The sequence below is a fragment of the Lepidochelys kempii genome, chromosome 6 (assembly GCF_965140265.1).
Source record: "Lepidochelys kempii isolate rLepKem1 chromosome 6, rLepKem1.hap2, whole genome shotgun sequence".
Classification (NCBI taxonomy): domain Eukaryota; kingdom Metazoa; phylum Chordata; order Testudines; family Cheloniidae; genus Lepidochelys; species Lepidochelys kempii.
This window is the reverse complement of record NC_133261.1, coordinates 11,454,543-11,477,860: the sequence shown is the minus strand read 5'-3', so window position 1 is coordinate 11,477,860 and position 23,318 is coordinate 11,454,543. Positions and strand designations below refer to the sequence as shown.

At 51.7% G+C, this 23,318-nt stretch overlaps 4 protein-coding genes across 14 annotated transcripts in view; 1 reads left to right on the top strand and 3 right to left on the bottom strand.

The window, feature by feature from the left end:
• LOC140913056 (uncharacterized) overlaps positions 1-23,318 on the bottom strand; it is a 35,801-nt gene that overhangs the window by 5,689 nt on the left and 6,794 nt on the right. Inside the window, exons 3-5 of the mRNA XM_073348737.1 lie at positions 21,663-21,900; positions 17,830-18,003; positions 15,260-15,379 (exon numbers count right to left, since the gene is read on the bottom strand). Coding sequence (XP_073204838.1) covers positions 15,260-15,379; positions 17,830-18,003; positions 21,663-21,900 — 532 coding nt within the window. The remainder of the gene's footprint in view (positions 1-15,259; positions 15,380-17,829; positions 18,004-21,662; positions 21,901-23,318) is intronic.
• On the top strand, positions 1,791-8,819 carry LOC140913672 (uncharacterized). Of its 4 annotated transcripts, none has more exons than XM_073350450.1 (3): positions 1,791-1,975; positions 2,759-2,870; positions 5,134-8,819. In XM_073350450.1, exons 2-3 carry the CDS (start codon positions 2,798-2,800, stop codon positions 6,501-6,503), a joined length of 1,443 nt encoding a protein of 480 aa, XP_073206551.1. In that variant the 5' UTR covers positions 1,791-1,975; positions 2,759-2,797; the 3' UTR covers positions 6,504-8,819. The 4 variants fall into 4 exon arrangements, with proteins under 4 accessions (XP_073206551.1, XP_073206552.1, XP_073206554.1 ...); XM_073350453.1 differs by lacking the exon at positions 1,791-1,975 and adding an exon at positions 3,087-3,165 and having other exon boundaries at positions 2,783-2,870; XM_073350452.1 differs by lacking the exon at positions 1,791-1,975 and adding an exon at positions 3,087-3,165 and having other exon boundaries at positions 2,784-2,987.
• On the bottom strand, positions 8,057-14,699 carry LOC140913692 (uncharacterized). Its single transcript, XM_073350496.1, has one exon. The coding sequence runs from the start codon at positions 14,406-14,408 to the stop codon at positions 13,440-13,442; it is 969 nt and encodes a 322-aa protein (XP_073206597.1). The 5' UTR covers positions 14,409-14,699; the 3' UTR covers positions 8,057-13,439.
• On the bottom strand, positions 18,875-21,792 carry TBRG1 (transforming growth factor beta regulator 1). Of its 8 annotated transcripts, none has more exons than XM_073350474.1 (3): positions 21,545-21,792; positions 20,524-20,596; positions 18,875-20,437 (listed from the first exon to the last, which is right to left on the bottom strand). In XM_073350474.1, the coding sequence occupies exon 3, from the start codon at positions 20,392-20,394 to the stop codon at positions 19,309-19,311; it is 1,086 nt and encodes a 361-aa protein (XP_073206575.1). In that variant the 5' UTR covers positions 20,395-20,437; positions 20,524-20,596; positions 21,545-21,792; the 3' UTR covers positions 18,875-19,308. The 8 variants fall into 8 exon arrangements, with proteins under 8 accessions (XP_073206575.1, XP_073206576.1, XP_073206579.1 ...); XM_073350475.1 differs by having other exon boundaries at positions 18,875-20,434; XM_073350478.1 differs by having other exon boundaries at positions 21,663-21,792.

The following is a 23,318-nucleotide window of genomic DNA, read 5'->3' as shown; positions in this document are numbered from 1 at the left end:
GCTGCTCTCACTTCCCTGGGATTTCCCCCGATAGACCTTTGTGAGAACAGTGCTGTGACACCAATAGACAAGGTGCCAGCTCATGCCAAGGCCCCTAGGCCTCACTGAATACTGACAGATGCATAGCTGGAAACCAGACCGGTTCGCCTGTGTGTTAGCATTGTTAAAATATATATTAGCTTCATAGAAATGTGTTCTGTGTTTGGGGACTTTATAAAATGCTTGTGAGTTGCTGCAGGCATTGATCTCAATTATAATATCTGAATCTTCTATTATAAGGTAATATTTAAGTGTTTGCTCTGTAACTATTAAAGTGTTTGCTATGAAACTGGAAACCCTTACAGTCAGGAGACAAGCAATACCACGTGTGCGATACTCGTTTACCACGAGAGGTGTCACCTCCTGCCCAACAAAAGAAGGCCCATAGACACCAGACAAACCATTGTGGAGTGGAACCAAAATACTTTGTTGATTGTTTTCCCCACAAAAAGGGGACATGCGCTTGTCCCAGCAGGGTCTGAACTCTGGGGGAAGGGAATCAAATCCCCCTCAAGAAGAAATTGTCATCACTCTGCTGCTTGGAATGCAGAGAGGGCGATATTACTGAGTTGAAGCAAGCTGCTTAGCTCCAGAGGATTTATAGTGCTTGCACATTACAACAGATTTTTATCACCTTTTGGAACCTAAGACTGTAACTCATTTGTGTGTGTAAGTTACCGGCTTCAACTTTGTGATGTCAAAGTCAGATTCAGGACTCACATAATTTGTCAGCCCACTCTGTTTATTAGCAAAGCGCTTTGCCAATGCACCCAGATATGTGAGCCCCGCTCTGAGGTTCAAGCTAACTTATTTATACAGGTAAGCCAAAGCCAATTTAACATAAGAGACAAAAGGAAGCAAAAACTGACAAATATACATGCATATCTTATTTGCATACTAACCTTTACCAATCTCCTAGCTCAGTAGAAGCTCTAAGTTAATTAGCTTGAGGACCCATTGTCTCACACTCCTTAATGTTTCTCTTCCTGACAACTATATTTCAACAAACCCTTCAAGTAGCATTTCTTTAATGAATTATAATTTCAATATAATTCATTCTACTTTCACAGTGAACAACTCTCCTGTTTCCTTTTTTTAGTTAATAAATCTTTAGTTAATTAAAGGATTGGCTACAAGTGTTATCTTTGGGGGAAGATCTAAGGTGCAACTGACCTGGGGTAAGTGACTGGTCCTTTGGGACTGCCAGTAGCCTGAATATTGTTAAAAGGAAAGGAGGACTTCTGGCACCTTAGAGACTAACCAATTTATTTGAGCATAAGCTTTCCTGAGCTGCAGCTCAGGGCTGTAGCTCACGAAAGCTTATGCTCAAATAAATTGGTTAGTCTCTAAGGTGCCACAAATACTCCTTTTCTTTTTGCGAACACAGACTGACACGGCTGCTACTCTGAAACCTGAATATTGTTGTGATTTTTGGGGTAAGGGACCCTCTCGCACAAAAGCAGGTTTGCCCGGGGTGGCAGGCTAGCCAGAGTGCCCAGGGCAACTGCCAGTGACGCCAGTTATTCTAGGGCTTGAGGAGTTCACCTCTGACACTTGCTTGGTGACATCTGAGGTACAGAACACACAACCGGTCTGGGGTCTGGGCCCGGGCCTGCGTCCCTCTGCCCTGGGGTTGGCACCCACGTTGATGAGCCACGTGACACCCTGTGCGGACCCAGCCGCTCGCTCCCGCAGGCAGCCAGAGGCCCGAGAGGGAGAGACACCCGCCCCCTTGCCGCCTGGGGAGGGATGGGTTAAACCCAGCGAGTTCCTCATCCCAGCTCAGAGCCGGAGAAGCCGGCCCGGCAGGGGGACGTAATAACTAGAGGGACCTTCCTGTGCCAGCCCCGGCCGACACTTGGGTCCCCAGCCCGGCTCCCGGCCTGTGTGTGCGCAGGGCGAGTCCCCGGCTGCAGCCCCGGGCCCCGGCAGGGCGGTGAGCGGGGCGCGGCGGAGACGCGGCTCTGGGGCGGGAGGGAGGAAATCGCTGCCCGGAGGAAGCGGCCGCAGGGCCGGGGGGGGCGGAGCTGCCCTGTGGCTGGGACCAGGCAGATTCCCGGCTCCCAGCCAGCTGGTCCCAAGGAAGCTCCAAGCTCCCCCGCTCCCGGGGCTCTCTGCTGAGCCCCCGGGGCCGCGCGCAGGGGCCCCGCTCGAGGCGTCTCCGTTCCAGCCCCTGCGGCGGAGTGTGGCTGCGCTCGGGGCACGTCCACACTGCAGGGGCACAGGGACCGCGCTGTCCTGGGAACTCCGGAGCAGAGGCGCTTCCTGCAGCGCTGGAAGGGATGTCGCTTATGCACCTCTCCCAGAGGCAGTAGCTGGGCCCAGGGAGGACTTCTCTCCTTGAGCTGGCCACATCTGTTTTGGGCCTAACTACAGCAGGCAGCCAAGATCCCTCCTTTGATCCCCATTGCCTGTCACATTAGCGCTTCTTCCACCCAGACGTTTTGTCTTCAGGACCCCCCCTGCTGTGCCCACGGGTCCCCTGACCCTTTTTGCCATGTCCCGCCATCATATGTCCCTCCAGTCCCTCAAACTCACAGAGCATCTGAGGAAGTGAGCTGTAGCTCACGAAAGCTTATGCTCTAATAAATTGGTTAGTCTCTAAGGTGCCACAAGTCCTCCTTTTCTTTTTGCGAATACAGACTAACACGGCTGTTACTCTGAAACAGAGCGTCCTTTGTAACAGCTGTTTAACCCAGCCCCTCTTTTCTGTCCTCAGGGCCGGATTCCCAACCCCCAGACCAGCCGTGAGTCCCAGATGGAGCCAGAGGTAGAGCCGTGCACGCTGGATCCCCAGTGCTCCAGTGACAGCCCCGTCCCTGCAGGCACAGGTGAGAGACACTTCCTAACTAACCCTGGCTCCCCAGGACACAGTGAGCCTATCCACTCCTGCCTCATCTCGTCCAGTTCAGCACGGGAACCAAGAGCTGCCACATCAATGTGACGGGGTCAGTTGTGACTCCAGCTGGATAAGTAATCTGAGACATACTGGATGGATTTGTTTTTTCAGACACACTTTATATAGCGATTCTGTTTATAAATGACAGGTAAAGTGTTAATCACCGAGGCCCAGCTGTTGAAAGCATGGAACAGGCACGTGTGGTGGATGATTATAAGCGCTGGAAGGTGTGTAGATGGTTTTGTTCGGTGTTTGTATAGTGCCTAGGACAAGGAGGTCTTGGTCCACCACTTGGGCTCCTAAGTGCTACAGTAATACAAATAAATCAGACTAATAGTAATAATAATTATACCCCATGGGTTTCAGGAGCGTATTGAGCTGCTGGGCACTCTATCTATTCAGTCACCGTTCTTTAAGACATCGAGGAATCATTTATAGATGGAGCCTTATGATAAAGTGGAACCAACTTTTTGGGCCTTGTGAATTCTCAGATTTGTCAAACAAAATGTTTCTCAGATTTCTCCAGTTAAATAGGCACGTGTCGCTCAGCCAGGAGTTACTGGGTGGAGGAAGGAATCGCTGGGGAGTTAGGTGAGGCAGGAGAACACAACAATGGCCAGACTGGTCAGACCAATGGTCAATGTTGCCCAGTATCCTGTCTTCTGACAGTGGCAGATGCCAGATGCTTCAGAGGGAATGAACAGAACAGGGCAACTTATTGAGTGATCCATCCCCTGTTGTCCAGTCCCAGCTTCTGTCAGCCAGAGGTTTAGGGACACCCAGAGCATGGGGTTGCATCTCTAACTATCTTGGCTAATAGCCATTGGAGGGTGGACTGGATGGTTATGATGGGCCCTGCTGGCCTTAAATTAATTCTTGGTTGGCAGATCATGCTAACAGTGATTGCTATAGAAGTGTACACAACTCACAAACTGGGCTACATTGGCGAGTTACAGAACCCTGTCAGGCTATCTCCATCCAGGTTCATCTCTCTGCCCATCTACCCCAGGTGTACTCATCTTTTGGAGAATCCTAGGGGTTAATTCCCCTCTAGTAAACATTGGCTGTGGCCAAAGGGGCTAGTGCAATCCTTGGATGCATACACAAGGGAATCTCTAAGAGAAGCAGAGAGGTTATTGTATCTCTGTATTTGTCATTGATCCATCTGCTCTTAGAATTCTGTGTCCAGTTCTGGTGTCCACAATCCAAGAAGGATGCTTAAAAATTGGAGAGGGTTTCAGAGAAGAGCCACAAGAATGATTAAATGATTAGGAAACCTGCCTTATAGTGAGAGACTCCAGAAGCTCAATCTATTTAATTTAGTAAAGAGACGGTTAAGGAGTGACTTGACCACAGTCTATAAGTCTACACTGGGATAGAGAAAGGTCTAACACAATCCAGTGGTTGGGAGTTGAAGCTTAGACAAATTCAGGCTGGAAGGAAGGTGTAAATTTTTACCATTGAGAGTAATGAACCATTGGAACAATTTACTAAGGGTCATGGTGGATTCTCTATCCCTGACCGTTTTAAAATCAAGTTTAGATGCTTTTCTAAAAGCTCTGCCCAAGGAATGATTTGGGGGCAGGTCTTTGGCCTGTGTTACACAGAAGGTCAGACTAGATGATCACAATGGTCTCTTGTGGCCTTGGAATCTATGAAGTTATACAGCCAAGGATCTTGATACTGGTTGAAGTTCTCTGGCCTGGGTTCTCAGGCTGGACTGGATGGGCACAATGGGCTCTTCTGGCCTTGACATCCACAGGTGAAGTCCTGACCCCATTGTAGCCCATGGAATCATGGATTCCAAGGCCAGAAGGGACCACTGTGATTATCTAGTCTCTGCTGTATCACACAGGCCAGAGAATTTCCCTGAGTTAATTCCTGTTTGAACTAGGCCTGATCTTTTAGAAAAACCGCCACACTTGCTTTAAATCTTGTCATGGAGAATCCGCCACAACCCTTGGTAGGTTGTCCCTATGGTTGATTACACTCATTGTTAAAAAAAGCATGCCTCATAAGCCCTATGGGAGCTGCACTCTGGACTCCAGCACATCCTGGATTTCAGCCCACAATCCCTCTCCTAGCCTGCGTGTCATGCTGGGACACGGGCTCCCAGCCAGCTCCATCTCTAGAGGGTGGGTTGGGAGACGGTTTTTCAGCCCCGTGAGTGGTGATCTGTTTCCATGTTGTTCCAGCTGGCGACGAGGTGCAGAGCAGAGACAAGGAGGGGAGTCCTGGCCCGGAGGACGGGGCGCTGTCAAGCGGGTCCGAGTGGGAGTTGTCCCCCAGCCCCGACCAGGAATGGCCACCAATGACGCTCCCCGCTGCCAACTCAGGGAAACCCTACAAATGTGCCGACTGCGGCAAAGCCTTCACCTGGCCCTCTCACCTGGTGCAGCATCGGCGCATGCACACAGGTGAGCGCCCTTACCGCTGTGTCGACTGCGGCAAAGGCTTCGCCGACAGCTCGTCCCTAGTTAAGCACGGCAGGACCCACACGGGAGAGCGCCCCTACACCTGCCCCCAGTGTGGCAAAGGCTTTGTGGACAGCTCGTCGCTCACCAAGCATGCCCGTACCCACACAGGCGAACGCCCCTACTGTTGCCCCAGCTGTGGGCGCAGCTTCGCCGACAGCTCCCGGCTGGCCCAGCACCGACGCACCCATGCTGGGGAGCGACCTTACCGCTGCCCCGACTGTGGGAGGGCATTCGGCCGTCGGGCACACCTGATTGAGCACCGGTACACGCACACTGGCGAGAAACCCCACCGCTGCCACCAGTGTGGCAAAGGGTTCAGCCAGAGCTCCAACCTGACGCAGCACCAGAAGACCCACCTGGCGGAGAAGCCTTTCATCTGCCCACAGTGCGGGAAGGGGTTCTGTCTGCACTCCCAGTTGGCCAAACACCAGCGGCTCCATAGCCCTGACAACCCCCACCGCTGTCCCCAGTGCCACAAGGGCTTTGTGGACCGATCGCCGCTCCTTAAGCACCTGAGGATCCACACCGGGGAGCGGCCCTTCCGGTGCACTGAGTGTGGGAAGACTTTCAGCATGAGTTCACACCTCACACAGCATCAGCGAGTCCACACTGGTGAGAAACCCCACCGCTGCCACCAATGCGGCAAGGCGTTTGCCCAGAGCTCCAACCTGACACAGCACCTGCGCACCCATACTGGGGAGCGCCCATACAAGTGCCCGAAATGTGGCCGGGCCTTCAGTGATAGCTCCAGCTTCTTGAGGCACCAGCGGCTGCACAGTGGGGAGCGGCCCTACTGCTGCCACCAATGCGGCAAGGGCTTCGCTGATGGCAAGGTGCTGCGCAAGCACCAACTGACCCATAGCGGTGAGCGGCCCTTTGCCTGTGGGCAGTGTGGCCGCACCTTTGCCCAGAGCTCCAACCTGGTGCAACACCAGGCCATCCACACCGGGGAGCGGCCCCACCGCTGCCACCAATGCGGCAAAGGGTTCTGCTTTCCCTCGCAGCTGGCGCAGCATCAGAAGTTCCATGCCACTGTTATTGTGGTGGACGATGGTGATAATGAACTCCCCTCCCCACCTGCGAACTAAGCCCCTCCATTCCCTGGCTGCCCTGGGTGGGGATTGAACCCGGGACTCCTCTGTTACTTGAGTTACCAGGCCAAGAGGGTGATACAGACTTGTAATCCTTTATCCAGCCACTAGAGAGGGACAGGGAGCAGGTGTAGTGCTAGAGCTGATCAAGGGACAGAAAGAAAAACAGTTTCACTAAGTCAATTTGGTTCTGGAACAAGACACCTTTTTTCTTTTAATCAAAATTGTTGGTGATATTTTCCCCCCAAAAGTCTTGTGACTATAGGAAAATCTCAGCTTTTTAAAAAAGTCATTTTCTGATCCTCATGGTTGGGGAGAAAGATCTGATTTCTGAATTTTCTGATCCTCATGGTTGGGACAGACCCTTACATTTATGATTTTCAACATCTCATGATGTTTTCAAGCCATGATTATTCTGGGGGCTGACTCATGATTTGTGAATGCTTAGAGTGGCCAGGCTGGTGGGGTTAAATTTTGGAGGCATTTGTGAACCTGCTCCAATCCCAATGGAGTTGGTGGAATTTGTTCATGTGTCTCACAGTTGTGAAGGGTTTAGGAATCCACCAGAGGCTGAATTTATAGCCAGGATTCTAAGGCTCAGGTGTAATTCGTGGGCTTAATGCCTGTGGCCATGTCTCCCTCTAGTGCACAGCCCTGGCTACTACAACATCCCACTGCTCACTCACAGCTGGGGGAGTTACCCCTTTAGCTCAGGGTAGCATGGGATCATGCATTTGGGTTGGGATTGGGTCTAACGGATAAGAGCTGGTCAGGAAATGATTTGTGTGTCCCCATAAATTTTTTAATGAAAACAAGGTTGGGAAAAATGTGTTTCCTTGAAATTTTTCATCTAAACGTTTGTGGAAAATGTTCAGGGTTTTTGTCAACAAACCTAAAGGTGAGAAAATTTGGGTTCATAGAATATCAGGGTGGGAAGGGACCTCAGGAGGTCATCTAGTCCAACCCCCTGGTCAAAGCAGGACCAATCCCCAATTTTTGCCCCTGATCCCTAAATGGCCCCCCTCAAGGATTGAACTCACAAGCCTGGGTTTAGCAGGCCAATGCTCAAACCACTGAGCTATCCCTCCCCCTTAAAACCCAAACAGTTTCCAGGTATTTTTCAATGAATCCCATCAACCTTTCCGTGGAATGGAAATTTCTAGGGGGGGAAAATATCTGTTTTGTCCAAAAAAAAAAAAAAAAGGGGGTGGGGACGGGGACGGGACAGACCAGCATTTGATCAGCTTTGGAAGAGAGTCATGTGCCCAAATTCCTTCAGATCCTGTAACAATCACCTTTGGGGGCTGAGACCCCATGAGTTGGATATACAAGAATAAACAACACATCACAATGGAATTGGCTCCTTGCTTTTCAAGACTTTTTGGAAGTGTCACTCCTATTTGCTTAACCTCCCTGGTTTTATATATATTATGTATATATATTTGTAATATGAAAATTAACATTTTCCTCCATTCTTTTCCCAAAACTTTTATGTATTTAATTTTTTAGAAAACTAACACTTAAAAATAGTACTTAGGGAAGATTAGAAATAACAACGTACACTTTTTGTTTTATTTGTTAAAACACAAAACAAAAAATGAACAATAAAAACCAAGGAAAGGTTTGTTTTCCACAGGCAAAAAACTTTGTTAACTGCAGGATTCTAAGAATAGTATCACAAATTAAGGGATCATAGAATCATAGAATATCAGGCTTGGAAGGGACCTCAGGAGGTCACCTAGTCCAACCCCCTGTTCAAAGCAGGACCAACCCCCAATTTTTGCCCCAGATCCCTAATGGATAGCCATTAATAACCTTAACTCCGCCTTTCAGGAAGTGTTTTGTTAAAGACTGAGCTACTGTTGTTAGGACTCCACCACTTGGATTTGGATGTTAGGAGTTAGCCTTCCCAGCTGGGATTTTTCAAAGGAGTTGAAGAGAATTTGGTTTCTAAATTCAATGGGATTAAATTAATCAGAGTGAATTGATATTTTGTAAGCAAAACATATTCCTGGCAAAAAATGAAGTTTAGTGAAAAATGGAGTTTTTCTCATGAAAACGTTATTTTCAACAAAAAATTTTGACTGGTGATCACAAAATGCACATTTTTGTTTAATTTCAAATTGGATTTTTTTTGCTTTGCTCTCCTCTCATCAAGCACGCTTTCTGTCTCACTTCTACTTTCACCCATCATTTGCAGTGAGGAAAAAAGGAGGGGAGAGAAAAATAACTCAAAAGTCCCCAAATTGAAAACTTTTTTCTTTGAAAATCCAGACCGAAATTGTGATTTGAAAATAAAATGTTTTTACATTTCTTTCTTTCTTTTCTTTCTCAAAAAAATGAAATTTTTCATGGTGAAAAATTTCGTTATTTTAACAAGTTCTAGATCAGATTTCCTGAGGGGATTTCAAGATCTTTTGTATGCTGGAAATCTGCCCCAATTCAAGACATCCCCTGCACCAATAGAAGTAATGATTTCCATAGTCTTCCTTAGGGGTTTACATTGGGACAGATACATGACGAGCAGCTGGAATCAGCACAAATCCCAATTTAGACAATGTTTGGGTTAAACTCTTCTTTCCTGAATCCTCCATAACCATATTTATTAGGTGCCACTTTAGAGGCACCTAAGAATCTCTTCGCAGATGCATCCAGGACCTGGCTGCTTCTTGTGAAGTGTTGATAGAAGCCGTAATTGCTATGATCCTTTCAGGATTGGACCTCTGTAGCCTAAAAGGTTTGGGACATCTTTAAAAGGGCTTGATTCTGAATAAAGGGTTGAGCACTTTTCTTCCCAAAATCAGGCCCCCTTTAAGGTATTGAGCTGGGGCACACACAGCCTCAAAATCTCTAGTCACTTCTGAAAATCTTGGCAGAAGGTATTAAGTCCGAACTCCCAAATATCTGCGGTATTTGTTCACTTTTAGCTACAGCATTCTAACAGTGCCGTCAGAAATGGAGGGATGTGCACTCATGACCTTAACTCTGCCCTAGAGGTTGAATTTTGCTTTTAACTCAAGGACTCTAACAATGATGCAGTAAATTAAGGGATATTTGTTATTAACCTCACCTGTGCCCGTCATAGGTTATATTTATCTGTGGGTTTAGCAACAACTGCTAGCATCTGATGTAGGGTTGCCATTCTTCCAGGATTGTCCTGGAGTCTCCAGGAATTAAAGATTCATCTTTAATTAAAGATTATGTCATGATGAAACCTCCCGGAATAAGTCGAAACAAAATTGGCAACCCTAATCTCATGAGGAGGTGGGACTTGGATGTTACCAAGCTGCATTTGGAGGCTTTAATGTTTTCTACTTGCCAAACCCTCTTCCAAACTTTTTTCCTTTGGAATATCTTTTTCAGTCCCTCTTTTGTTTGCACCTTGCCCTAAATCCTGTCTGGGTCAGTTACATGTGGGTTCCTATTTTTCTCTCTTTATTCAATTAATAAGACTTGCCATTTCCATAAGAAGTTCCCTGCATTTTTGTCCTGGTTCTTGGTCGAGTTTTTATTTGTTTCTTTCTTTCTTTGGTGGTTTTTGTTGTTGTTTAACAATTTTAACTCAGACATCTTTTCTCCAAACTGCTGCTCAGTCACTTGATTTCCCAAAAGAACAAAAAAGAAGTAAACAGGTGTAAAAAGGTGTAAACAGTCCGATTCACAATCCCTCAGCAGGTTTAATTCCCAGGCCAGTGTCCTTGCGGCTAGACCACGCTGTCAAAGCTACTGAGAGAATGTGGAGCTGGTGAGGGTGCAGAGTCTGAACTCTTGGGTTCTATTCCCAGTCTAGGGATGGGAGTAAGCAGTACAGGAATGTCTGTGCAGTTGTGATCCATGCAGTGAGCTGTCAGATGCTGTGAATTCTCAGGGCATCTCCAGCTCAGGTTCCCAACACATCATAACTGGTCTCCTGGGTCTGACACGTGGGCAGCTCGTCCCCGCCCCCTAGCAGCATCGTGGCATTCAGCCAGACTGGATTCAGCTGCTCCCTTCCAACCTCAGCACAAACAGATCCTTCCCACATCGGAATGGGGCTCAGACCCAGATCTCCCCCACACGCACCACTGCTGTTCAGAGTGAATGTGCCAGAGCTATGTGCCAGCCAGACCTCACCCGCACCCCGGAGACCCCCGGAGCCAGCTCCCCACCCCCTCTATAACACTGTGCCTTCCTGCTATACTGACATTGTCTCCCTGAAAGAGCAACCCCCCAGAAATGCTCCCTGTCAGAGCATCCATTTCAGGAGCAGACCCCATCTCCATTGATCCAATTATTCCCAGCTCTGGGAAGGAAATGGGGTCTAGTGAGTTAGAGGTGGGAGCCAGGATTCCTGGTTTCTATCCCCAGCTCTGCGAAGGGAGTGGGGTCTAGTGGGTTAAGTAGGGATGCAGGAAGTCAGGACTCCTGGTTCTAGGCCTAGCTCTGCAAAGGGAGTGGCGTCTAGGGGATTAGAGTTGGGGGAGATAGGGTGGTCACTCACACCTCCCCAGAGTACTGGATATTCCAGTACTTCCAGGAATGGTGTGCGCTCTCCCTGCCAGCATGACCTGGGGGGGAATTCATTCCTGACCACAAATTTGGTGAGCAGTTATACCATGAGCATGCAAACAAGGCACATCAGCTCTGAGCACTGGTCCACCCTCCGGTGTCCTACCTCCAGATGTGGTCAATCCCTAATGATACAGAGAAAGGTGAATAAAACAAATAACCCAGAATCCATTGCCCAATTGTGCCGCTGGGGGGAAAACGTCATGCCTGACCCCTGCAGGCCACTGGCGGAAGTATAAGATTGGATTACTGCCCTTGTCTTCATGCAGACCTGAGTGTTATGAGCATGCAGAGGGCAATACAGGTGACCCTGCTTGGACAGCAGTCCGGAAGGGACCACCACAACCATCACAGAATCATAGAACTGGAAGGGACCTCAAGAGGTCAACTAGTCCAGTCCCCTGCACTTGAGGCAGGACTAATTGTCCAGACCATCCCTGACAGGTTTGTCTAACCTGTTCTTAAAAATCTCCAATGATGGAGATTCCACAACCTCCCTAGGCAATTTATTCCAGTGCCTAACCACCCTGACAGTTAGGAAGTTTTTGCTAATGTCCAACCTAAACTTCCCTTGCTGCAACTGAAGCCCATTGCTTCTTGTCCTAGCCTCAGTGGTTAAGAAAAAACAATTTTTCTTCCTCCTCCTGGTAACCACCTTTTACATACTTGAAAACGGTTATCATGTCCCCTCTCAGTCTTCTCTTTTCCAGACTAAACAAACCCAATTTTTTCAATCTTCCCTCGTAGGTCATATTTTATAGACCTTTAATCATTTTTGTTGATCTTCTCTGGACTCTCCTCAAATTGTCCACGTCCTTCCTGAAATGTGGTGCCCAGACCTGGACACAAGTTGAGGCCTAATTAGAGTGGCAGAATTACTTCTCGTGTCTTGTTTACAACACTCCTGCTAATACATCCCAGAATGATGTTCGCTTTTTTTGCAACAGCATTATTGACTCGTATTTAGTTTGTGGTCCACTATGACCCCCAGATCCCTTCTCGCAGTACTCCTTCCTAGGCAGTCATTTCCCATTTTGTATGTGTGCAACTGATTGTTCCTTCCTAAGTGGAGTACTTTGCATTTGTCCTTATTGAATTTCATCCTATTTACTTCAGACCATTTCTCCAGTTTGTCCAGATCGTTTTGAATTTTAATCCGGTCCTCCAAAGCACTTGCAATCCTTCCTAGTTTAGTACCATCCGCAAACTTTATAAGTGTACTCTCTATGCCATTATCTAAATCATTGATGAAGAACCGGACCCAGAACTGATCCCTGTGGGACCCCACTCGTTAGGACCTTCCAGCATGACTGTGAACCGCTGATAACTACTCTCTGGGAATGGTTTTCCAACCAGTTTTGCACCCACCTTATAGTAGCTCCATCTAGGTTGTATTTCCCGTTTATTTATAAGATCATGCAGGACAGTATCAAAAGCTTTACTAAAATCAAGATATACCACGTCCCCCCATCCACGAGACTTGGTACCCTGTCGAAGAAAGCTATTTGGGTTGGTTTGACAAGTGCAACGAGGATGAGCATGGCTCAGCAGGCAGCTCCGGGGCTCAGTGTGTCGGCCGACCCCACGTTTCACCTGGGAACCACAGGCTTTTGTTTTTAATATCAAGAAACCTGCTGCGGCTCAAGCGGCATTGGCTCGGGGCGGGGGGTGGCACACAACCCACGGAGACCTGCGGCACTGTGGGCAGGGCCCAGCCTGCCTGATGCCGGTCCATACAGCAAAGACGGGCAGCTCTCCTAGGGCAGGATTGCCCCTGGGGCACCTCTGAGTTTGTCGCCATGGCGCAGCCCTGTGAGCAGCAGACTGGAGCCAGGGGCCAACACTGGCCCTTTCTTCCTTGGGGGGATGAAAGGAGAGAGCTCTGCCCCAGCAGGCCTGGCCTAAGTTGGCAGTAATGGTAGGAGGAGGGTTTAGGAGGCAGCGCTTCCTACTGGACGGAGAGTTCAGCACCATGGCAGGGAAGAGAGGGCTGGTGTGGCAAGATGGAGGAGCCACCTTCCCTGAGGCCATCTGATCCTGCTCCATGGGGTGTTGCTTGGCTCAGGGCTGCAGAGAATCCAGCCACTTGCTCCTGCCTTGTGCTCTGACCATCGCAGCTTACGCCTGCCATGGCCCCAGCCCCAACCCACACCCCTGGCCTTTGGTTCCACCTCAGCCTACACTTGACATGGCCCAGCCCCAACCAACCCCCCCCAGCCTTTGGCTCCACCTCGGCCTATGCCCGCCATGGCCCAGCCCCAGCCAGCCCCCGCCCGGCCTTCAGCTCCACCTCAGCCTACACCTGCAATGGCCCAGCCCTGTCCAGCTCCCCTGGCCTTTGGCTTGCCCCCAGTGGCCCTAGCTTGGCCCATGCCCCCAGTGGCCCTAGCTCTGTCCTGCCTGTCCCAGCAAGGGAGTATCTCCACACTCAGTGGCCACCAGCCCCTGGTGGTGAGTCCTCTGGTGCCTGGCCAGGTTGGAGCTGACCCGGAAGGTGCGGCCGCAGCCCTGGCACTGGTAGGGCCGCTCCCCGGTGTGGACTCTCTGGTGCCGGATGAAGTTGGAGCTGCCGGCGAAGGCGCGGCCGCACTCCAGGCAGCGGTAGGGGCGCTCCCCGGTGTGGGTGCGGCAGTGCTCAGCGAAGGCAGTGCTCTGCCCGAACCTCTTGCCACAGTCAGGGCAGCAGTGGGGCTTCTCGCCGGCGTGGCTCCGGCGGTGCCGAGCCAGGGAGGAGACACTGGCGAAGACCGCCCCACACTCAGCACACTTATAGGGTCGCTCTCCTGTGTGGCTCCGCACGTGCTTGACTAACGCAGCCCGGAGCCGGAAGCGCCGGCCACACTCCGGGCAGCCGTGAGGTCGCTCGCCACGGTGGATTAGCTGGTGCCGGCTGAGGTGGGTGGCGCGGGTGAAGCCCTGGCTGCATTGGTGGCAGCGGTAGGGGCGCTCCCCAGTGTGGGTGCGCTGGTGCTCCACCAGTAGGGAGCTGCGGTCAAAGCTGCGCCCGCACTGGGCACATGAGAATGGCCGTTCCCCCGAGTGGCTGCGCCGGTGGATGGTCAGGAGTGAGTGGCTGGCAAAGCCTTTCCCACATTGGTGGCAGCAGTGGGATCTCTCCCCTACGACATGCGTTCTTTGGTGCCTGGCCAGCCCTGCGCTCCCTGTGAAGCTCTCCCCACACTCAGGGCAGCGCCAGGGCCCCTCGCCCGCTGCGTGGAGGCTCTGGTGCCGGCAGAGGTTGGAGCTCTGAGTGAAGCATTTCCCACACTGGGTGCAGCAGAAGGGACGCTCCCCCGTGTGGACCCGCTGGTGCTTCGTGAGGTTCGACCTGCGGCTGAAGCTCTTCCCGCACATGGGGCAGGTGATGGGGCTTGGGATGCCACCCACTGACCCGTCGCTCAAACCACTCTTCACGCAAATGGAGCCCAGAGGTCCAGGATCCTGCTGCCCTTCCACCCAGCCATCGCCCCCCTTGAGTCTACAGGACACACTCCCTTTGCAACTGGCTGCTTCCCTTTCATGCTGCAAAGTCTCTTCCTTGCTTCTACATGGGATCTCGGCACCTGTAAGAGGAGCCAGATGGGAGTCATTGCTGCACTGATGCCCAGAGGAGGTGCCCTGGGGCAGATCAGGAGTGGCCTGTAATAATCTATAGCCGCTCTAGATGTTTATCTGCCTAATGTACAGAAGGTTACTGCAGCATCTATCGGGTCAGTTCCATATCCTGGCAGTCAGGAACCATGGCTGGACAATAGCCCAGGTCAGAGCTCTTGAGATGCACACCCAGGACTAGCGACCTCTGCCCTCCCACTTCTGGTGAGCCAGACCCACCTTCCTAGGGCTGAGATCCAGATCCTCAAAGGTACTTCCAACTCCTAACTTCCACTGAAATCAATGGGAACCTTTGAGGATCTGTGCCTGAATCACCCCCGCCCCCATGAAGGGGGGAGGGGACAGTCAAAAGACCGAGGGTGAGCGAGATGTTGAAGAGACACACACTCCCTGAGAGACTGGTTTTACATGATGGTTAAGGGGGAGAAACTGCCTCCCTGAATCTCCTGAGCTGGGAGTGTCTCAAGGAAGCTAAGCCTGCCTAGCATGGAAGATGAGGGAGTTTGTTATCCTCTCCTCCCTATTCACCTGCCAGAGTGCCAGGAGTGAAATCAAAGGATGGTCCCTCACAGATGGTCTCCGAATACCCTCACCTTCTTGGGTGCCTCTTGGCATCTCCTGTTCCTTGGAGCACTGGGGATCTGGGACTTGCAGCTCTTCCCATGGCTCCATGTGTGACACGAGGTCGGGTTTGGGAACGGGGACGCCTGCCCCTAGAACAGCAGAGAGGAGGCATTGGAGATTATCACAGCACTGAGAACTTCTTACTGTCACTAGCAACAGTAGCACCTAGAAACCCCGGCAGAGATCAGGGCCCCATTGTGCCAGGGACCGCATGAGCACCCAACGACCGAGTTTGGGGCTCTGTTGCCCTGGGTGCTGTACAGGTACGCAGTGGAAGACACTCCCTGCCCTGAACAGCTTACTGTCTGCTCTAAATAGACAAAGTGCAGGAGTATAAACTGAGGCCCAGAGAGGAAAGATGATTTGTCCAAGGTCTATAGCAGAACCATGAATCGAACCCAGGAGTTCGGAGTCCTTGCCCAGCACTCAGCCAGTGCCAGTGTCACAAGTTAGGTCCAATAAAAGCAGGGCTGTCAATTAATTGCAGTTAACGCAAGCAATTAACGGAAAACAAATTAACTAGATTAAAAAATAGTCACGATCAATCACAGTTTTAATCGCACTGTTAAACAATAATAGAATACCAATTTAAATGTATTATAAATACTTCAATATATTTGAAAATGTAGCAAAACATCCAGATTTCAATTACAACATGGAATACAAAGGGTACAGTGCTCACGTTATATTAGTATTTTTGATTAGAAATATTTGCACTGTAAAAAATATAAACAAAAGAAATGGTGGTTTTCAGTTCACCTCATACAAGTACCGTAGCGCAATCTCTTTATTGTGAAAGCGCAACTTACAAATGTAGAGTTATTATTATTACTTTAGAATCTGCAAGTCGAAGCACGAAGGGGCATGCTAAAGTTTAGCGCATCTGGCACATAAACACCTTGCCATGCCAGCTACCACAGTACCATGAGAACGCCTGTTCTCATTTTCAGGGGACATTGCAAATAAGAAGCGGGCAGCATTATCGCCTGTCAATGTAAACAAACTTGTGTGTCTTAGCGATTGGCTGAACAAGAAATAGGACTGAGTGGACTTGTAGGCTCTAAAGTTTTCCATTGTTTTGCTTTTGAGTGTAGTTTATGTAAAAAAATAATTCTACATTTATAAATTGCACTTTCACTATAAAGAGGTTGCACCACAGAACTTGCATGAGGTGAACTGAAAAATAATATGCAGTGCGCACTGTACACTTTGTATTCCGTGTTGTGATTGAAATCAATATGTTTGAAAATGTAGAAAAACCTCCAAAAATATTTATAATACATTTAAATTGATACTCTGTTATTGTTTAACACTGAGATTAAAACTGTGATTAATCGTGCCTGTTTTTTTAATCTCGTGATTAATTGTGATTATTTTTTTAATCATTTGACAACCCCAGATAAAAGATATTACCTCACCCACTCTGTCTCTCTGAAATCCTGGGACCAACACAGCTACAGCTATGCTGTGTATCGCAAGAGACATGATGTCCTCCTAAATTGCCATTACTTGGGCACGGGATGCCCGGGGCATTGCTAATGGGTAGGGCATCTGATTTTAGGTTTTAGCTGATAAACACGAACAAAACACCCAATACAAAGAAAAGAAATCAAACATTGGAAAGGGTTATAAGGACTTGTCTAGACGGAGCAGTCATGTGCACTACAGGAGTATGATTTCTCAAATGAAGGAATGTGTTGAGCATTAATTGGTCCACATGGACCCTGCTGGTGCGCACTAGAAGCTCCCTAGTGTGCTCTAACATAGTGCTGTTTGAAACAGTGCTAGGTAAAAGCGCGTAAGGGGCTATAGCAAATAAATTCCTCATTACAATATAATATTGATAATACATTAAAGTGATAATACTCTGTTGATTTACTCAAAGTTTAAATTGCAAAATGAAGAATATTGATACAAAGGGAAAGGCCTGAAACACACCCCTCCCAAGCTTTTGGATAGCTACACAGAACTCAAAAACTGTTAAAAATAACGCCCGAAAAACTGACGTTAATGAACCCCAAAAGCAGAAGCCCCACTAACAGGGGGCCACTAACTAAGCCCCAGCCCAGCCCCTGTTCCCACCACGTGGGCATCGAGAGGAGTTGGGCAAGCCCCAGCTCCAGCTGCCACACCACAAACTAACTCACCCTTGGCAGGCAGTGTGGGCAGGGAGCAGGCAGTCATTGCTCCACCAGACACCAGCCCCCCCTTCCCTCATGCCTTCTCCACAGCCGGGTTCCTCCCCCCAGCCTAAGTCAGCCCACACCCGGGATCATCGCTGGCAGAGCCATTCCCCCGGGCAGGCCATTGCCTCGCCTGCTGCACAGCTTGCTTAACCCCTGCACTGCGGAGCTAGCTGCACAGACCCCGGGGCTGCCCAGGGATTGGGGGGGGGGGGGGGAGAATCTCTCTAGTCCCAGCCGCGGTTCGACTCCGATCCCCCCCCGGCCCTGAAGCCGCTTCCTCCAGGCAGCGATTTCCTGCCTCTGCGGCTGTTTCCCTCCCTCCCAAGGCCGCCTCTCCCCGCGCCCCTACTCACCGCCGGGCCGGGGCGATCCCCCGGAGCTGCAGACTGCGGCGGGAGGGCAGCTGGGCTCGGGACCCAGGTGTCCGAGGCTGGCACAGGAAGGTCCCTCCGCTATCCCGTCCCCCTCCCTGCTCCAGGCTACACGCCAGGCGCTTGGTGTCTTTAACCCATTCGTGCCCCGGCTCGCTGGGGAAGGGGGGGGTAAACGAGGAGGGAGATTCCTGGTGGGAGGATTTGAACCCGGGGCAGGGGGCGCAGAGGCGGCAGCGTGGTACAAAATCGGAGGCAGCCCATGGGTTATGGCTGCCACAGCTGGGAATAAAACCCAGCCCCCCCCTGCTCTAACCAACTAGACTCCCCTCCTCCCCCCAAGCTGCAAAGAGAACCCAGGAGTCCTGAGTTCCACTCCCCTCCCAACTCACTAGACCTCATTCCCCTCCCAGAGCCAGGGATAGCCTGGTCACCTGAGACAGGGTCTGCCCTGACATGGGGGGGGGGGGGGTCTGATGGGAAATGCAGTGTGTGTGTGTGAGCGTGTGGCGAGTGGGACACATTGCTTGATCTCCCAGGAGACACCGTCTCAGCACAGCAGGAAGGCACAGGGTTATAGACGGGCGGGGAGCCGGCTCTGAGGGAAGGGGAATGGGTCTGGCTGGCACATAGCTCTGGCACATTTACTCTGAAAGGCAGAGGGTGGATGTGGGTGAGATATGGGTCTGCACCCCAATCCAATGGAGGAAGGGTCTGTTTGTGCCTAGGTTGGAGAGGAGTGGCTGAGTCTAGTTTGGAGGGAGGGGGCAGCCCCAGGATGCCGCTAGGGAGGGGACTGGCTGCCCCATCTGTCCGAACCCCGCTGCCCAGCTCTGGGTGACCCCTTAGGCTCACACTCCACATGGCTGAGTGCACAGGGATGGGGATCCAGATTTGGATCCTGCTGCTAACACTGGATAAGCCAGGGAAGGGCCACAAGAACAAGGCAGGGGTAGCTCACCCGTCCGGCTTCCCCTTTGTTCCCCTCCCTCCCAGACCCAGGAAAGGGAGCAGACAGAGCCAGGGATGTGGCTTCCACCATCATCTTTATTAGTGAGCAGTGTTCACACAGGGCGGGGACAAGCCCCACCTGGAGTCAGCTGCACACGTTCCCACAGAAAGCACCATCACCAGGGCCAGCAGTGCTGGGGGGAGGGCGTCATGCTGGGGTGGAGAGCTCCTCAGTGGGAGGAGCTGTGGGGATCATGCCAGGGGCAAGTGAGGCCCACACGGGGGGAGGGGGGAGTCAGTGCAAGGAGCTGTGGGGCCCTGCTGTGCTGGTGGGAGATGGAGGTCTCGGTGGTCAGGGCTGCCACGGACGGGGGCTCAGTGGGAGGCGCCATGGGGGCCACGCTGGGATGGAGGGGGGGGAGGGCTCCACAGGAAGAGCTGTGCAGGCCATAACGGGAGGGGGGAGGGGCTCCATGGAGGCCACACCAGGGTCGAGGGGGAGACGGGGTCTCAGTCATCAGAGCCATCGGGGCTGCCATGGCCGGGGGACGTGGGAGGGCGGCTCAGGAACACGTCCCCGTAGGAGCGGGGGGAAGTGAAAGCCTGGGCAGGGGTCAGCCCCAGGGCGCGCCCCCCAGGCCTGCCCCCTCCGTGGTCCCGTTCCTCTTCCTCCTGGGCGCGGCGGCGGAAGGACTGGAAGTCGATGGCGGCGCAGTTGTCGGGCAGCCCCTGAGGCACCTGCCCGTCCCCGGGACGACACACCTCGAAGCGCACCCAGCGGTAGGCCCCGCACTTGCGGGCCCCGGGGCAGCTCTGGATCAGGTTGTGCACGGCCGGGTGCGAGAAGCCAAAGAAATCAGCCCCGGCTGGCTCCAGCTCAGGGTAGGGCCGCCCACGGGCAGCGCTGATGGCCGCCAGCAGCTGGGTGTGGCAGGTGTCAGCCGTGGTGCCCGCCAGGGCACTGCCCGGCTCATCCTCAGGCACGATCTCAAAGCGGGGGCCTGCCCCGCCATCTTTGATCTGGCAGGTGTAGAGGCAGCGCTGGTCAGGGCGCCGCATGCTGGCGTAGACCCGGGTGCTGCAGAAGCCCACTGGGTAGATGGCCCCCTCATCGTGGAAGCCTGGCCGGTCGGCCACGATCTCCCCCAGGCTGTAGACCGTCAGCCCACCTAGCGCGATGGGGAAGACAGGCCGACCCGAGGGGTCCAGCGGCACTGGCTGCACCAGCCGCCGCACCCCCCTGTCTGGCGCTGCCCGCCGCTTGGCCGCACGCCCGTTCTCCTTGCCCTTCTTGGGCCGCTTCCCCGCAGGTGCTGGGTCATCTGGGCCAGGCGTTGGTGCCACGCTGTACCCTGCTGAAATGCCCCCCAGTGGCACGGCCGGGCTCTCCTCCTCGGCTGTCAGCGCCTGCAGCTGCAGCAGCTTGGTGAAGAGGAATCGACGCTCCTCTCTCGCCCGCAGGAATTTCTCCTCCAGCCGGGCAATCTCATCGCACAGTGCTGCATTCTCGAACACCATGGCCTTGGCCGCCCGGCGCAGCCGGCTGTACTTCAGCCGGTACTTCTCATTCTGGCTCTTCCTTGACACCTTCTTCATCCTCAGCTCACCACGCCTGGAGTGACAGCCACGTTCAGACCTGCTGGAGCAGAGAGCCCGGGCACCATCACCGCTATGGCCACGCACAGACACACACATTCATAGATTCGCTTTCACATGGGCACTCACACAAAGATCGCGGTTTCCTATCCATTCCCAGAGCTCCCTCCATTAGCTCTGTCCCTGCAAAGGCCGCTGGACTCTGAAGAACAGCACATTTCAGAAACGTTAAGGCCAGAAGAAAGGCCCATTTTGCCCCTCCATCCCAGCCCCCCCCTAACAATTCTTGCATCCTGTCTGAGCTACCGACATTTCACTTTCAGATGTTTATTGCTCTGTGTGATCTGTGCTCTCCGTGATTAGGTAAAAGAGCATTAAGGTATTAGACGTGGTGCAAAGTGTCTCTTTGTGAGTGGGACCAGTATAGTGACAGCTGTATAATTATATAGCTGTACCAGTAAATTTCCCTGTGTAGACAAGCCCTTAGCCTCTTGCTGTAAGGCAGGTTTCCACCATGACCCGTAAGCCTTTCCCAGGGCTTCTCCTTTCCAGGATACAGCCCCTCATCTATTAAGTGTAGGCTACCCCCTCTGTCCTAGATGTGTAACCATGCATTTGGCCCTGTTAAGACACACACTCAATAGGGTGGCTCTGTATAACTGACCTGCCCTTAGCGCTATTTACCGAGCTGGTGGGCCAGAGGCAGGAATCGCTGGGGGAGACCCTCCGGCCTAGATGACGCAGGAGGCCGGGCTGGATGGGCTCAGTGGCCTTGAGCATCTATGAAGAAGGCAAGTGACTGGGCCCCTCCACTCACAAGCCACCATGGCTGCTGTCTGATTGGCTCTGAGCAGGAGAGTGGCTGGCTGGCTGAGGGGTGTGGGAGAATATTGGACATGGGATCTGGGGGGGGGTGGTGTCCTGGCTGGCTCAGAGATGCGGGGAATGGGACACGGGGGGGGGGGGGGGGGAGAAAGGGGGGAATCTCTGATCCAGCCCCAGGGGGACTGGCTGGCTGGGGGGTACCGCTAACGTGGTTGGGTTGGGGGCCCCTGCAGGGCTCAGCTGCACAGACCCCCCCCAGCCCGTGATGCCCCGGAGCTGGCCGAGTGGGGGTGTCTCTCTCTGCCCCCCGGGCTCCGATCCCCACCTCGCTCTGCCGCTTCCTCCAGGCAGCGATGTCCTGCCTCTGTTGCTGCGTCTGTTTCCCTCCCGCCCCGGGGCCGCCTCTCGCCGCGACTCTGGGTCTCCCCGGCGCCCCCACTCACCGCCGGGCCGGGGCGATTCCCCGGGGGCCGCGCTGCAGACGGGCCCGCTCCTCGCGCCCGCACGGGCCGGGAGCCGGCTCAGGGGTGGGGCCCCAGCTGCCTGGGGGCCGGCACAGGAAGGTCCCTCTGTTATTCCGGTCCCACCCAGCCCTGCCTGCGCTGCGAAGGGGAGGAGTTTTCAGCCCTTTCTCCCGGGTTAGGGTGGTGCAGGTCAGGGATAGGGCTGTGTGGATTAGAGCTGGAGTTGGGGATACAGGCGGATTAGGTCTGGGATTGGGGTGATGCAAATTCGGGTGATGCAGATTAGGGAGCCGGGGGTAGCAATGAGCAGATTGGGTTTGGAGTTAGAGCTGAGCAGATGAAGGATAGGGCTCAGGTTCTGCAGGTTAGGAAGATATAGATTATGGGTGGAGCTGTGCACATTAGGATTTGGGTTAGGGTTATGCATTTTAGCCTGGTTACCCAGGTTTTATTCCATGTAACTCTTTCTATGCCGATTTTGCACTGAGCTCGATTTTTACTCAGAACCCTGTGCTGCAGGGGGAGGGATAGCTCAGTGGTTGGTGGGAGGGATAGCTCAGTGGTTTGAGCATTGGCCTGCTAAACCCAGGGTTGTGAGTTTAATCCTTGAAGGGGCCATTTGGGATCTGGGGCAAAAATTGGGGATTGGTCCTGCTTTGAGCAGGGGGTTGGACTAGATGACCTCCTGAGGTCCCTTCCAACCCTGATATTCTATTCTATATTCTAAGTCAAAGAGCCTGTAGAAGTCAAGTCTATCATATCCACACAGTTACACAGATCGGCTAAAAGTGTCGGCTTGTTTTAAAATTATAGCAAGTTTGTGAAGAGGGTCAGAATCTAAATTAAAATACATAGTTCAGTTCAGAAGAAATGTTGAGGTTGTTTTCATGCCAGAGTTTCAAGCGATGTTTTTCATTTTTCATAACATTAATCAAAACCATTGTAAAAATAAATAGAACAGGAGGACTTGTGGCACCTTAGAGACTAACCCATTTATTTGAGCATAAGCGTTCGTGAGCTACAGCTCACTTCATCGGATTGCTGTAGCTCACGAAAGCTTATGCTCAAATAAATGGGTTAGTCTCTACGGTGCCACACGTCCTCCTTTTCTTTTTGCGGATACAGACTAACACGGCTGCTCCTCTGAAACCTGTCATTGTAAACATAGTTAGAGAAATTTTTCATTTACAGTAAACAATAATTTTCTAATAACATTTCAATAGCATTATACGTTTGATACAACATTCAATTAAGAAATGTCACAATGTTTTGTAAAAAAAAATGACATGAAAATATGAAATATTTTTTGTGTGCAAAAGATTTCATTTTTGGGAAAAGGCCATTTTTCAGCAACATTTTCTGTGAAAAATTTTTACCCTAGTCAATTCATTCAAAAAAACCATTTTGTAGAGCACCGCATACATGCCCATGACATCGCATGCACCGTCTATGTGAGGGCATGCTGTGCAGAGCAAAATGGAATCATCTGTACACTCGGGATCGGCACAACCCCAGCTGCAGTTTGGGAAGGGCTGATATAGATATATTGTTTTCTATACCGTGTTTGAGAAAAAAATTATTAAAAAGTCAAAGTTTTCACAGAAGACAAAAATGCCAATATTTTTTCACAATTTC